Source organism: Pantherophis guttatus, chromosome 2 (genome assembly GCF_059756535.1).
Source record: "Pantherophis guttatus breed Tessera chromosome 2, ASM5975653v1, whole genome shotgun sequence".
Taxonomy (NCBI): domain Eukaryota; kingdom Metazoa; phylum Chordata; class Lepidosauria; order Squamata; family Colubridae; genus Pantherophis; species Pantherophis guttatus.
The window spans coordinates 86816664-86832872 of record NC_142064.1 but is presented as its reverse complement, the minus strand read 5'-3'; the positions used below and the strand labels follow the sequence as shown (position 1 = coordinate 86832872).

Genomic DNA, 16209 nt, shown 5'->3' with positions numbered 1-16209 from the left:
CTGAAGTAGAAATACCAGCTTTTCACAGAAAAAGCTCTCATTAGAACCAGAGAATAGAGAATATAGCCTACATATAAGCAGAATAATCTTAAATTCAGTAAAAAATTAATGACATTGCATTGAATTTTTCCACATTAATATATTTTTATTTTTTCCTGTTTATTGTTGCTTCAATCCTATAATCATTGAAATACTCTACTGATGATTTGGGTTACTGTTAGAGCTCTTAAATATCAAATGGAGATTATTAAATTGTTTAATTGTCTTTTAATGCTGTATCAGGTAGTAATTGTGATTAGAATGGATTTTGATGAAGAAACAGAAGTCCTAATCAATACCATTAATACAGTGCAAGGTAAAAGTTACTTTTAATTTTCATATTGCTTTGAAAGCTGATGTTACTCATATAATAATAAGTTTATTCCATAGTTCATTTCAAATACAATTGATCAGGGTATCAAATCTCTAATATTATTACATTTTCTCCACTTATAATGGAGCTAGCAGATAACATGCATCAAATATGTCTGTACAGCTTGAAGTAAAAATATTAGCCAACTGCTAAAAAGCATAGTATAAATATATGATAATTTAACCAGTTTTATTGAAGCATACTGGTTGAACAATCAACAGATGATGTTATAGGCTTAATAAATAACTTTGCTTATAAAATGCTTTTTTTAAAATTTCAGCAAAGTTATATAAAGACAGCATCAGTTTAATAATTTTATGCTGTTACTAATTTATCCACTCAACTGGATAAATAACTAATCAATTCCCAGGACTGCAAATGAATGTTTAATATATTTCTCTCTTTATATAGGCTTGAAGGCCATATATTTGAGTTCTAAGAAAAGAGGAATGTTGTTAGAGAGTAAACATATAATAAATAGGTAGGCATAGTTAATTATTATTGAAAAATATTAATTTCTTGAAATTATTTCAGAAAAGTATTCAGAAGATGTAACTAAATAAATATATATATATATGTTAAGACTTTTTTTTGACCTTTCATCTTTAGTTTGGACATATATTCTTGTATCGTTATACATAATCAACATATTGGGCCTGATTTCCCCTGGACCAATTTTTCATTGGTGATCGAGTACAACTACAATGAGAATTCCTGTTGGATTGATCTATGCAAAAAAATGAATATATCGTACTTAATTTTCCAAACAGCTCCCCCGGAAGCAATTGAAACTGGTATGTGAATGTTTCAAATACAAAATTGAAAAGAAAATAAGATAGACCTTGCTTTGTAAAATAATCTAATGTTTGTACATAAATATTTTCTAGAGAGAAAAAACTTAATTTGTAAAATTGTTTTTAATTATACAGCTGTATATAATTAGTCTATATGGTGAACTATTTGTGTTTTAGTTTACAGTATTTCATATTACATTATTCAACTTGAAAATTGTTTATGTGTATTATCTCTGCAATCCTTGGTGTTACTTTGAGATATAAATGTTATAAATAAATCTGGGGGGGGATCATATACAAAAATATTAGGTTCATTTTTAATACTGATGGGTACTGTCATTTTCCCAAAGCAACCTATTTGAATTAACTTTTTTTTTCTTATGTAAATAGATAAGATTTTGAGTTTTAGTCAATATGTTATCTTATATTAATTGTACTTCACATCTTATAAAGCACTTCAGGGTATGGAAATTCTAATATGCACTGTATCTCAATCTTTACTAGAGAATCAAATCTGTACATATCTTCTTTCTGTTGACTTGCTCCTCAGTTAAAAAGGAAAGGGTATGACAGTACATATAAGTGCTCAATATTAACATCAAATTAAAATGTCTTTCCTCACTGAGATGTTGCTGAAGAGCTAAATGATAGGAGATTTGCTATAAGCAGAGATTAAATTCAATGCATTAAAAGCAGGATAGCACTGAATTTGGACACTGGAAAGTGTAGTTTAAGAATTCCTTTCATATAGTAGGAATATAATAGCTAATACTGATTTTGTGCTGACCCAAACAGCTGCCAAGAATGTATCAAAAACACAAAACATTATAGCAATTAGGAATTGTATTTCCCAGAGGGAATCTCTGCACATCCAAAAGCACAATGAAGCTTTTATCTGGAATTATACATTCTGGAGTTTTAGCAATGACATGGACATTCTGAAAACAACAATTTCTAAAATACTATTTATTCATAAAAATAGATAATTGACCCAACAGATTGTATGATACAGATATTTGGAACTGTATTTTTTTTAATGATTTTTTTTCTTGCTTAGTTCCGTAGCTCCATAGCTTCTAAGGCATTGTGGCCTGTCAGCGTTATCAATAAATAAATATTACTGTAGTATGGTTTGTAATATTGCTTTTAATGAAATGTTGATGTTATTTGTTTTTTAGAAGAGTTTTTGCCAGATAATCTTGGATATGATCTTCTGAAGTTGTCAATTCCTTATGTTTTCTTGACATCTGAAGGACTTCTCAATACCCCAGAAATCCTTCAATTACTAGAATCCAAGTAAGCAGTAAAACTCCAAGGCTGGAGAAGTTCATATTTTCAGATCCTTTTCATTGTCACATGTTCTTCCTAGCCCCATGTAATCTTACATTTGTCTTGCCTTATACTTATGTCAATTTACTTTTTAAAATAGTTTTAATCATGCATTAAGGTCCCACTAAGATTCAACCTACTTTTTCCTGAGAAATAGCCAAAAATACAGAGTGATGTGTATGGACTGGACCTTGATTTGTGCTCCAGCATTAGGCATATAAGGGTCCGTAGTATTGTCAGGGACTTTACACAATCTCCCCATAGCTGCTTTTTTTGTTGTTGTTGTTACCTTCTGAGAGGAGGCTTCATGTTATCCTAAAGCATAGATTCTGTAACAGCTTTGTTCCACATAGTATCAACCTTGTTAACTCTCAAGACTCTTTTTTTCCATTAAGTATTCAAAATGGACTATGATTAATATAAGTTTTGGTGTCATTTTTGCATGGCATCAGATTTTCATTTTAATGTGTGCTGTTGTGAGACCAATAAATTCCAGTAAAGGTTATCTTATCTCACATGAGTTGCAGAAGGCTTGAGAGAACTGTACTTAGCATATAGTAAGTCACTAGTGACATAGGCAGAACATGATTGTTGGAACTTGGACTGTGGGTACAGCGAAATTGTAATATATTCAGTGGATTACTAACAGGAACTTTCACATGCAGGTATAATATTACTTTAATTGAAAGAAACTGCTGTGAGGCCTTAAACTATTTTGGAGGCACAGAACATTATGTGGTGATGACTATAGATGAATGCACAGCTATTGTTATGCAGGTAAAAAAATATTATCACGATACCGTTATCACGTATCCCTATAGTATATTTGCCTCACATTCATATTACAGGCACATACAGGTAGTCCTTGACTTACGACAGTTCATTTAGTGACTGTTCAAAGTTACAACAGCACTGAAAAATGGGACTTATCTTTCACAGTTATGACTTCTGCAGCATCCCCATGATCACATGATCAAAATTCAGATGCTTGGCAACTGGTTCATACTTATGACCGTTGTTGTGTCCCAAGGTCATGTGATCACCTTTTGCAACCTTCTGACCAGCAAAGTCAATGGGCAAGTCAGATTCACTTAACAACTAGGTTACTAACTTATCAATTGCAGCGATTCACTTAACAACTCTGGCAAGAAAGGTTGCAAAATGGGGCAAAACTCACTTAACAAATGTCTCGCTTAACAACAGGAATTTTGGGCTAAATTGTGGTTGTAAATAGAGGACTACCTGTATACATTTTTAATTATTTGATAAATATCCACAATATGTGTTTTAATATATATTCTAGAATTTTTTTCACTTTTTTACAAAGAGAAACTGAATAATCTGTTTTGCATGCAACTTGTATCTTGAACTAAACCTTATTGAGATATATCAGTGTTTTTCAGCCTTAGCATAGCTAGGGAATTCTGGGAGTTGAAGTCCAGACCTGTTAAAGTTGATAAGATTAAGAAACACTGGGCTGTACCAACAGAATCTTACAAGTCCCTCCCTCTTATACCTTATTGAGTAAGGAAGGAGCAGCCTGAGCTTCCTCCTAATATTATCTTCTTTCCTAGGACTTAAGGAACAATTTTGTCCTTGTTTTTGTAATGGTTAATGAACATCCCCTTCAGTGCCATTGCCATGGCTTTCTACAGTTTAGCCACTTCATACACTCACAAAAGCGTCTATCTTTAAATAAAATTTGTTGGTCTGAAGAAATGCTATCAGCCTCCAGAAAATAAAATTTGCCATATTTATTATGGCTACAATACTGAATCTGACTAGTAAAACTTCAGTCACCACTAGATGGCTGCCTTCTAGGGTTTTTCCACATTTTTGCAGTTCAGATATAGTAGCCTTAGCCAATTTCTTATAGCATCAGTCATATCTCTGGTCAATTATTTTATAATGCTACACATCAGTTTATTTACTTGCTTCATAGCAATTTTATTATTAGTAGAGTATTTATTTATTTGTTTCCCACCTTTATTATTTTTACAAATAATAAACCTTCCTCCCTCTATTTTCTCCACCACAACCACCCTGTGAGGTGGGCAGGGCTGAGAGAATGTGACTGGGCTTTTTTTTTTTTTTCATTTTGTTGTAGAACATGGAAGAACTCAATTATGAAAACTCCTCTGATAATATTGTCTTAAGACTGATGGCGCTATCACTCCAGTATGTCTCCTGTTGGATTATTTTATACTCCAGAGAAAGATTAAATTCTAAGTAGGTAAAAAGATTTAAATTAATTCTTAAACTTAAATTATGGAGTATACATTTAGAAAAAATAAAAGTTAGAATTGTGATATTCTTGCACAATTGTTGCTGAAACAAAGAAGATATTCTGGAATACTTTAATAAATTACAAGTTGTAGTTGTTAAAATGCAAAACAAATCATGGAAGCAATACTCTAGCCTGTTCAAAATAAATGTGATTGCTTTATTATAATTGTTTTTATTACTATTTCATGCATTAAAATGTTTGAAGTAACTCAAGTTTCAGCTATTCTATCTATCTACCTCTCACCTCCCCATGTATCATTAACCTTTCTCATCAAAAAACCTCTTGGTTTGTGATATATACCTTTAGCTTTAATAGGAATGCTCTGTTGTTACTGTTGTATGATATGCTGAAGACACAGATTTTCTACTATAACACTGAACTATTTTGTAGATATATCTGTCAAGTCAGTCTACATGTAGAGTGTAGGGTAGGCCATTAAGGTTCATTCTGTTTTTGTTTTTGTTTTTATTTCTCAGATGATGAGACACCAAATCTATTTTGGGAAGTAGATATACGAAATAACTTTAACCTGTTGTAAATATTTTTCCCCAGCAAGTTCATAGGATAAGTCAGAGCTGTATGAATTTATTCAGTCAACCTTAGGTTTCTGCTTAATTTCAACTGAGTTAAATAGTTTTCTCTTTGTAGGGTTCAGGAAAGATTTGTGTGGGAAATAGAACATTTTGTTAGGTTTTGCTCACTTCATTGCAGCATTTAGCCTTTCATTTGAAATATATCAAATAAACAGAATGTTATCCAGTTAGGATATTAATATTATTAAAAAAAAAAATTATAGCAATTTTTGCCTCAATTTATATGTTCAAGCCAATTACTATACAGCAACTTTGGTTTTCTTAAAATGTAAAATATTAAAGAGGTTCAAAAAAGGCTTTTAAAAAGGAACACTCTGCCTCTTTCTCTCCCTCCCTCTCCCCTCTCTCTCTGTCTTTGTGTGTGTGTGTCTTTCTCTGTCTGTCTGTTTGTGTGTGTGTAGAAGAAAAATAATAAAATATGCTGTTTTATTTAGATATAGTCTAACTGGAAAAACTCTGCATCATCTTGCTTTGATTTATGCAGCATTGATTTCTTTTGCTCAGAAGTCAGAAGACTTTGAAGTGAAGGTAATTTGTGTATAAATGTATGTGTCGCTATGTTCCCACATTAGAAATAATGGCATCATTATGTCTCAGACAATAAAGGGTTATCATATATGCAGCATTCAGTACCCAGATTTGTTCTGTATACATTTTACTGGCCTTCTCACTACCATTCCTATCATGTGATTCCTAATTTGGGAGTCAGGATACTTTGATTGAGTACATTTGACCACTGGGATTTTGCATTTTTATTCTTTTACTAAACTAATTCAGACTGTAGAAGAGCAGGTAGAGCTGGAGGGTGGAGTTAAGTGAGTCATCCGCCTGGAGTCATTACATTCCCACAAACAGTCTAAGGCCAACCATCCTTGAATTCCATTGACTCTTACCTGGTGCCAATTTAGCATTGAATGTGAATTGACTAGATTAATATCAGGCACGAAGGATCAAGATCGCACATAAATTCCAGTTCAGTAGATTTATTGCTCAAACTCATACATAAGAATATAGTCAACTCACGTTCAATGCTAAATTGGCACCAGGTAAGGGTCAATGGAATTCAAGGGGAGGTTGGCTTTAGACCATTTGTCTAGGGCTAGGCCAACAGCTGATGACTCTTAACTTCACCCCCCAGCTCTGCCTGCTCTCCTCCTGTAGGCTGGTTTAAACACATATTTCCCTCTTTCTGACCTTGTTTTGGGATGCTCAAATATGTGTCACAAGACTCAGCCAAAAGTGCTTGTATAGATATATCCTAAAATTTGATTCATACAAAAAAGTTTAGTAGTGATTAATCCTTCATTCATTTAGCCACATTCTCCCTTCTTTCCTGTGGACAAGAATAGTATTTTAAAAAGCTTTATCTTTTAAAGTTAATACACAATAGAAGTTCCCCTACCCCTTACTCAATTATCCAGAACTATACAGGAATAATATATTTAATATTCTCAATCCCAGTTAGGTTATCAAAGCATAAATAACAGAGATAACACTTACTATATTTTTCCAAGTAGGCTAAGAGGGTGAACATGCAGCATCACTTGGGCATTAAACTATCAAAAGATTATTTTTGTGCTTTTTACTTCATATAATTTTCATTCTAAATTTAAAAGGCAAATATATTTTAGATGGCCCTTACACCAGGAGTTGAAGAAACAGCACTTTTGGTTCGCCAAATAGCTGACCATATATTATTGGCGTCTAAACAACATCCTCAGGAGTGGTTAAACAAGTCATGGCTTTCTGTCCTGCCATTAGAAGTAAGTGATTTGGCTTCATTTTGCTTACAGGACACCATTATTTCTAGTGTTAATGTCCTGGAGACCATTTAGGAAATATGGATACTAAGGTGTTTTAGTTTAGTTCAGCATTTGTTTTAGGTGGCAATCCCAGGGAAATTGGCTGATTTTCTTAGAAAGACTAGGAATAGGGGAGTTGATTGACAAAGAATAAAAATGTGCCCTGCTTCATGTGGAACAGCAACTCCTTGCTTCAGGTTTCCCAAGGAGCTGATAGACAAAAATAAGCTGGAGATCAGGAATAAAATATATTCATGGGAGATTCAGTTCGAAAGCAACTGTACAAAGCAACTGATCAACTGATCAAAGAAATTTCATTGGTCAATCCACCACATGAAGAAAGTCTGAAGGAGAAATATTTTTCAAGCAACCCGAAGTTTGCAACTGGAGATTTTTACATATGAAGTTTTAGTACGGCACTCACGGCTGTGAGAAAGATTCTTACAGATACAGATCTTGCAGAAGAAATAAGTCTCTACTTATGTGAACCACTGCATATATGTGCATTTTTACATTCATCAGGATCCTTTGATGCTGGTGTTCTATAGGACTAAATAGAAGCTCAGCTTTTTTTTCAGAAGCAGAAAGGAAATTTGTTCAACTTCATGATTCCTCAGAGCAAATTCTTCTTAGGGAAGTCAAAATTTCTTAAGAGGAATCCTCTATGGTAACATGACAAAAAGTAAGAGGCTGGTTGGAATGGCAATAGAAATAAGTACAGTGAAAGTTATTTGAGCAGAAATTGAATTGAAGGGGGAAAATTTATTTTGAAAATTTATTTTATCTTCCATTAGACCTGGAGAATATATTAATTTTAGAAGCATTTATTTAGAAAGGTTAATTTAAAGATGATTTGGGGTTTCTGTTTTGTGAGATGAATGCAGGAGAAAATTGTGGATTCAAAGGAATGTTATATTTTGGAAATGAGTCCAAGCATTACTCCAAGTTGGAGGCTCTTATAGTGAATTAGTTATCTATAATTTCTCAGATGCAAGAGGGAGCTGAGGAGCTGAGGGAGATGAAGCGCCAAAAAAGACACCTGGAGAGCGGTTGGAGGGCCAGCCTTTCCGAATCCGACCAAACACTGGTAAGGTCTCATATTAAGACCTACCTAGTGGCGATAAAAGTGGCAAAATGTAATTATTTTTCCGCTCTTATTGCATCATCAGATAACCGCCCAGCCGTCCTGTTTAGACTGACCCACTCCCTGCTCCATCTGGGAGCGTTGGAGGACCCCTTGGAGGGTAAGGCCGAGGACTTTGTGCAGTATCTGTATGACAAAATCACTCAGATTTGGGAAGACTTGGACTCTGACTGGGTAGATTCAGAAGGGGTGATGGAGGCAGGTTTTGAGAATGTTATCTGGGAAGAGTTTGACCCTGTGACTCCTGAAGATGTGGACAGCATACTGGGTAGACTTAGTGCGGCCACATGTTTATTGGACCCGTGTCCCTCCTGGCTGGTGCTGGCTTCTCAGGAGGTTACACGAGGCTGGCTCCAGGGGATTATTAATGCTTCATTGAGTGAGGGTGACTTTCCCACCGCCTTGAAAGAGGTGGTGGTGAGGTGTCTCCTTAAGAAGCCTTCCCTGGACCCGGCAGTGTTAGTAAATTATCGTCCAGTCTCCAACCTTCGCTTCGTGGCGAAGGTTGTTGAGAGTGTGGTGGTGTGACAGCTTCCCCAGTACCTGGATGAAACGGTTTATCTAGATCCGTTCCAGTCGGGCTTTAGGCCTGGGTACAGTACAGAAATGGCATTGGTCGTGTTGGTTGATGATCTCTGGAGGGCTCAGGACAGGGGATGTTCCTCTGTCCTGGTCCTATTAGACCTCTCAGCAGCTTTTGATACCATCGACCATGGTATCATGCTGCACCAGTTGGAAGAGTTGGGGGTGTGGGGCACCATGTTGTGGTGGTTCTCCTCCTTTCTCTCTGACCGGCCGCAGTCTGTGTTGGCAGGGGGGGCAGAGGTTGACCCCGAGGCACCTTATATGCGGGGTGCCACAAGGGTCGGTCCTCTCGCCCCTTCTGTTCAACATTTATGTGAAGCCACTGGGTGAGATCATCGTGGTTTCGGGGTGAAGTACCATCAGTATGCTGATGACACTCAGTTGTACATCTCCACCCCGGGCCACCCCAATGATCCCCTTGAAGTGATGTCCCAGTGCCTGGAGGCCGTGCGGATCTGGATGGGGAGAAACAGACTCAGGGTCATCCAAGACCGAATGGCTGTGTTTTCCGGCGTCCCGATATAGTCAGCTGGTGCCATCACTGACTATTGGGGGTGAGTCGTTGGCCCCCACAGAGAGGGCTCGCAACTTGGGTGTCCTCCTGGATACACGGCTGTCTTTAGAAGAGCATCTGACAGCTGTGGCCAGGAGGACTTTCTATCAGGTTCGCCTGATCCGCCAGTTGCATCCCTTTCTGGATCGGGACTCCTTACGAACGGTCACTCATGCCTTCATCACCTCCCGCCTGGACTACTGTAATGCTCTCTACATGAGGCTCCCCTTGAGGAGCACCCGGAGGCTCCAACTGGTCCAGAATGCGGCCGCGCGGGTGGTTATGGGAGCGACATGGCGTTCCCATGTAACACCTCTCCTGTGCGAGCTGCACTGGCTCCCGGTGGTCTTCCGGGTGCGCTTCAAGGTCTTGGTTACCACCTTTAGAGCGCTCCATGGCTTAGGATCTGGGTACCTACGAGACCGCCTTCTGCCACGGGTAGCCTCTCACCGGGCAGTACGCTCACACAGAGAGGGACTCCTCAGGGTGCTGTCGGTCAAACAGTGTCAACTGGTGGCCCTCAGGGGGAGACCCTTCTCTGTGGGGGCACCTGCCATTTGGAACGAGCTCCCCCCGGAGATATGGAGGATCCTGGATTTACACACTTTCCGCTGTGCCCTCAAGACCTTTTTATTCCAGCAGGCTGGGCTGGCCTAACTCCTTTTAATTGTTTAATTTTAATTTGTTTTTTAAAAAAACAGGGGTGTTTTAATCAGTTTGGGCTAAATTTATTTAATGTGTTTTAAATTGTTTTTTAAATTTTATACTATATGTGTTTTATCTTTGGTTGTTCACCGCCCTGAGTCCTTCGGGAGTAGGGCAGTATATAAATCCAAATTAAACTAAAAAAAACTAAAAAAAACTTGACTGTTGACCATCAGGAAATATCAGTTTATCCTGTTCATTTATTCATCCAACCCCTTTTTTCCTACTTATAATTAGACAATTATAGCGGTAAGGTAATCTCATAACCAATCAATCCACTTTTATTTGGTCATAGATCACCAATTAAAATAAAAAAAATCAGAGTTAAAATAAAAAAGAGAAACACATAAAATTCTAAAATATTTCAGAAAAACATTGGCTAATTATCCAGACTACAGTTAGCTATGGTCAACAAAATATAGCATATTCAGTTGCCTGGATTCATTTATGGTAAAATACCTAAACAAAATATACAGTAAATCTAATTCTACTTTTATTTTTTTTCTCTAGGCAGAGAAATGCTTGCTTACATTTCCATGCATGAATCCACTAGTTGCTCAAGTCATGCTAAAGAAAAATTCTTCATTGGAATGGCTCCTGGGAGCATCGTTTGCTGAGCTTCAGGAACTTCTGCCTGAGGTGCCAGAAAAGGTTTTGAAGGTCAGTTGTCCAGGATATAAGCATGATGTGTATAATTCAGTTATATTGTTGCTTCGATTGTTGTTGAAACAGGAAAGAAACCAAAATAGCTCCTGAGACTAAATTTGTTTGGATGTTTTTAATTCATTCCTAAGCATATCTGCTTATGCCAATACAATTGCAAAAAAACCTTTTGCATTAAATTAAAAACAAACATACAATAATCCGGTCATTCCTAGTCCTTTGCAAAACCACATACAGCAAATGCTGCTTATCAAGAAGATTATAAATCAGCAATTCACATGTATTCTGATATTAATTCAAATTAATGTGGCACCATAACAACCTGTAGTATTCCTATAGCATGGTTTAAGATATCCTAGGCTATCACAGTACCAGTTTTAACAGTCTGATGCCCTATGTAATTCTTGTTTGAGATACCATTATTAGGCTACAGATGTTTCCTCTTCAGTGTAGGGTTATATTGTATGCCAGTGTTTTTCAGTAGCAAGTTGATAATAGTAATACTATACTTCGAATTCAACTTTGTGAATACTTTCTTTCATTATTGTATGGGTAGAAAAGTTTGAGGGCAACTGCAGGTTGTTGTAGAACATCCTAAGGAGACAATTATGGCACAGATTTTTGTTTTATTATTCTATTGTCTTACGGTTTTATTATTGTTTCACAGTTGTTTATTATTGTGGCAAACTGCCCAGAACTGCTTAGGGCAGCTATATGTATATTTTAAATAAAGAAATTATGGCATACAGCCTTCAAAAGAAGTACTTCTGATCTTGCTGTTGTTAAAGCAGTTTATTGTTAAAGCAATTATATCTTTATCCAAGCTGGGCTTGCTGTGCGTATGCATGCACTGCTTCTTTGCTTTGCATTTCCCATGTGATGAGAAGCACATCTTCCAAAGAATTTCCACAGCTCGAATGTGCAACCCACCAAGGGAGTTATTGGTGGTATTCTGTAATGCTATTTTTTTCCTCAAAATTCTTAAGTATTTTCTTAAAATATTGCAGTTTGTATGGGAACACAGTGATCAACATAACATTACTAGCATTTCTTCCAGTCCATAAATTTTCCCCCTTATTCCCAAACTGTACTCTTCTTTGGGTGTTGATAATATTTATGTGCAGGTTGGAGTTTCTGTAGCAATTGTTACATATTAGTTGAATATTCACACTAAAAAGATGCATGTCTTTTATTTTTATGGACTCAGATCTACTTCTTACTTTTTTTCAGAATTTTAGTGATATCACATCATTATACAACCTCAAGCCACTAATAAGACCAGGAACACAAAAAGAATCCATATCTCTTCAAGGAAATATTAATTCTGCCATCTGCTCTTGTTCTCAACTTCCATTTCCGGAGGCTTTGTTCTCCAGATTGCAAGGACATAGTTCCTGTACTGAGTATTCAGAATGCTTTCTCGAAGAATGGAACAAAAACTGTTCCCAGAATGGATCTTGTGGTTGTCTGAAATCAACTGGAGAATTTAACTTAGTTGTACCTTCAATATCGTATGAAGGAGACACCTGTCCCTTTCAGGAGAATGTAGGGGTAGAGAGGCAACTTTATCTCCCATTTCTGAAAAAAGTGGAAACAGAAACAAGAATAAATGCATCACATTTAACACTGAACATTGGGGAACCTTCCCATGTCAATAATGAAACCACAATGCCACATTTGCACTGTAACCAGGACATTAGCTCTTATATTGAGAATTGTCCACTGAATAGAATGACTGTTTCAAAAGTGGACACAGGCAAACAGCTAGATATCTCTGAGTTCTTGAAGAAGCCTATCTATCATGATGCTAAAAATGAACATCTGGGAAAAATTCAACCTCTCGTGCAACAACTGAATTCTTTCCATGATTTCAAGCATTCTTCTCATGTCATTTCTAGTCGAAAAAATGTTCTGTTCCAGGAAAACTCCGGCAGTGTTTTAGAAATAGGAAGAAAAGCAAGCAGCAGTCCTGCATTACAATCTGAGGAAAGATTTTGGGGTAACCCCCCATTCATACAAGCAATGGATTCTTCTCCCTATGATTCACGTGAAGGCAAAGCTATAGCCAGTCCAGATAGGTTCATGAATTTGGGCATTCAGTTTACTGGAGATTATACCAGAGGGAAAGGACATAATTCATTATCAGGTGAACAAAGACAACAAGATGTTTCAGGTAAGAGCATAAAGCAAAGTACTGTTATTTTCTAAATTATAAAATACTAAAAATTACAAGGGAATATTCAGTGTTGTCTTTGTTCTAATTAAGAAACAGCATTTATTAATTTTTATAAATTGGTGGGGGTGGATGGGTTTGGCAATTCTCCATTGAGGGTTCATCAAAAACATCCTAAGAGTCAACAAAAGATCAGCCAACCACCGAATCCAACCACTTAGGGGTCAGAAATGCATCTTCCTTTTGCATCCAAAAACTAAACTACTCTGCTTCCTGAGAACAGGAATTGTAGCACTATTTTATTCTAAATCGGTGATATTCAATCTGTAGTTAAAATATCATCAGTAGTCTGTAGAGGTCCAGTAGTGGCTTGTCCACAACCTTCTGCATTCACTAGCCAGAATCTGTTTGCCAGTTCATTCCCTGATACTTTGCATTCACAACCAATCAGCTAGCCAGATCAGAACCAGAAGTTGTCATTTCTGATTGGTGCAAATATATCCGTGACTAATACTGTTAGCAACTTGAATGCTGAAATCTAGAAAACTGACAATTTATTTATTATTTATTAATTTAATTTGTATATCACCCTTCTCCCAAAGGGACTCAGGGCAATAATGAAGTAGTCGCAATGCAGTTAGAGTCCATGTGCACAATCATGGTAGCTGCCATTTTGTACCAGCACAAACATGTTGACCTCTGTTTCACATATGTGCAAGCAGGGCAGGTGCCATTTTGTTCTATGAAAATGATTACTGAAATGTTTTGTTGCAAGCAAATTTGTGTTAAGAATTATTTGTTATATGATATATTTGACCAAGTGCTATCTCTGTAGAATGCAGCTAGGGCCTAGATTCTGATACTATCTTGCTTTGATTACAGCTCCTAATTTTCTGCTTCAAACATTGTCAGGCTAACTAAGGGAAGCTTGGGCTGAACAGAAAAATGTTAATTGAAATGTTTTGGGCAGTTCATATTGTCAGACCTTGGGGAGATAAGATGATTTAAGAGAATTGTAGGCAATGCTATAATCTATTCCACGCGGGGTAAAGATGATACAGTATTCTACGCAGAATCTGTATTTCTACATACAACTCTTTTTTCTATTTATTATGTAGTGGAGTGTGCTACTCTGTAGTTTTTCAAATGAGAAAGAATTGTGAAACATTTTGAAAACTATTGTATTTAGGACAGACAGAGGCCTTTTTGGACCAGACTTTACTAACAGAGGCACAAAAGATTAAAAATGTATATAGAAAAAGAAAATAGCAGTACAAGGGGAAATGAAGTGAAAAATATTTAGACTGCAACAATTTCTTTTCAAGGTTAAAATGGGGACATGCATATTTTTCAGAGCAAGAAGTAATACTGTTGGATGGCAGGCTTAGAACTATTCCATAAAGTGAATGACTGATCAGAATAAAGGCTAAAGTTGATTAAATTTAATTTAATGAATCAAATAAAGTTATTTTGACAGAAGTTAAGAATTTCAAGAGTTCTTGATTTTAATCTATACATTTATTAGATTCCCACTAGTTTAAAAATATGGAATGTTTCATTTGCTATTTGCATAGAATGGGAAAATAACAACTGAAATACAGTCAGTTTTGTTTTATTAAATAATTGAGAGATTAACACATATTAAAATTACATTTAAAAAGATATACAAATGATGTTTACAGTTTTTCCTCAGGTTAAGCTTCTTGATTATTAGAAAGCAAAGATTTGATTCAAGAAGAGTTATAACAATGTTAGAGTTAAAGTTATCTATAATGAATTTGCTAGTAATTATTGAACATTTTTTTTTATTTATATCAGATAAAAAGGGAGTTTGGTAACAACTGGAAGATTTTAGAGACCAGATGACATCCTGAGGCCTCTATATATTCTCTCTCTATATATTCTAAAGTTAAACCAAGTAATTAGGCATAACAAAAAGTCAACTAAAGGCATGGTAGAAGTTTTGGCTGGTGTTCCAAAGGGAAATCTACCTGAGCTCTCCTAAGAAGTATATTTATGTGTTTTATATCACTTATACTTCAGAGAAATAATACGAAATTTCAGGCCAGATGCACAAAATCTGAGGCTTCAGGATGTCTTGTGGTCCCTAAAACCTTCCAGATGTTACCAAACTCCCTTTTAATCTGATATAAATTTAAAAAAAAAGTTCAATACTTACTAGCAAATTCATTATAGATAACTCTAACATTGCTATATCATTGTTATAATGATATATTCATGCATACACACACACATATATATTGTATGAACTGAATTTGTATAATTGTAAACTGTTTATTTGATAATGATTTATTTTTTTTCTCTTTCTTTCTTTCTTTCTTTCTTTCTTTCTTTCTTTCTTTCTTTTTTGGCAGGTTTAGAATTTATGCAATTACCACAGCTTAAAAAAAGGCGTCTAACTTTTGAAAAAGATCCTAGGAGACATGATGGCCAAACACGTCTCAAATTTTTTTAGAAGAAATAGAAGCTAACACTTCAAGAGTCTTGTTATTTGCAATACATAAAAACAAATTTAGCAGATTCAATCTTGTTTTCGAGTAACTTATTTACAATTTGTTTCAATCTTGTATGTCCTAATTATTTTTTTAAAAAAATGTGGACTTTTTGCCATTTTAGGGAATAAGATAAAAGAGTTTTTTTGGAAAAATTGGTGCTTTTTATGACAATTACATTAAAGTACTACAGTTTAATTATGCATAATCTATATAATTCATTTATATTCTCTGTATATAAGAGAAATATATTTGAAATTGCATACATACTTTGGAAGAGCTTGGTCAGGGAGTCACCACAGTTGTCAGAATGTGATACATCAGAGTTTAGTAATCTGCCTGTTCAGTTCTGCATAGCAGTTGTTATCCCTAAATGGGTTAGTATCTCGGCAAATGAGTCAACTGAGTAAAATCTCAAAACAAAAATCTGGCAGGATTATTAGGTATTTTCTGCCTTTGTAAGATAAAGGTTTCTGATCTCTGCCTTGAGTTATATATAAAGCAATGGAACTACAGTGCATAAATCCTGCCAGATATAGATTGATCAGGCAGATGCTATGGGGGACAGGCAATCCTTCAAGTAACCAGGCCCTATAGGTCTTTATAGATAGTAACTTGAATCACACCAAGAAGCAAACTGGCAACCAGTGTAGTTT

General features: G+C 35.8%; 1 protein-coding gene across 2 annotated transcripts in view; it reads left to right on the top strand.

The window, feature by feature from the left end:
* The window catches only part of SHOC1 (shortage in chiasmata 1), a 52964-nt gene extending 37378 nt beyond the window's left edge, over positions 1 to 15586 (top strand). For both annotated transcript variants that reach the window (XM_034410582.3, XM_087886344.1), the window contains 11 exons: positions 283 to 355; positions 824 to 893; positions 1022 to 1206; positions 2385 to 2502; positions 3201 to 3312; positions 4643 to 4764; positions 5850 to 5943; positions 7047 to 7178; positions 10715 to 10864; positions 12098 to 13040; positions 15416 to 15586. In XM_034410582.3, coding sequence (XP_034266473.1) covers positions 283 to 355; positions 824 to 893; positions 1022 to 1206; positions 2385 to 2502; positions 3201 to 3312; positions 4643 to 4764; positions 5850 to 5943; positions 7047 to 7178; positions 10715 to 10864; positions 12098 to 13040; positions 15416 to 15516 — 2100 coding nt within the window. In that variant the 3' untranslated portion in view covers positions 15517 to 15586. The remainder of the gene's footprint in view (positions 1 to 282; positions 356 to 823; positions 894 to 1021; positions 1207 to 2384; positions 2503 to 3200; positions 3313 to 4642; positions 4765 to 5849; positions 5944 to 7046; positions 7179 to 10714; positions 10865 to 12097; positions 13041 to 15415) is intronic.
* Positions 15587 to 16209: the final 623 nt, after the last annotated feature.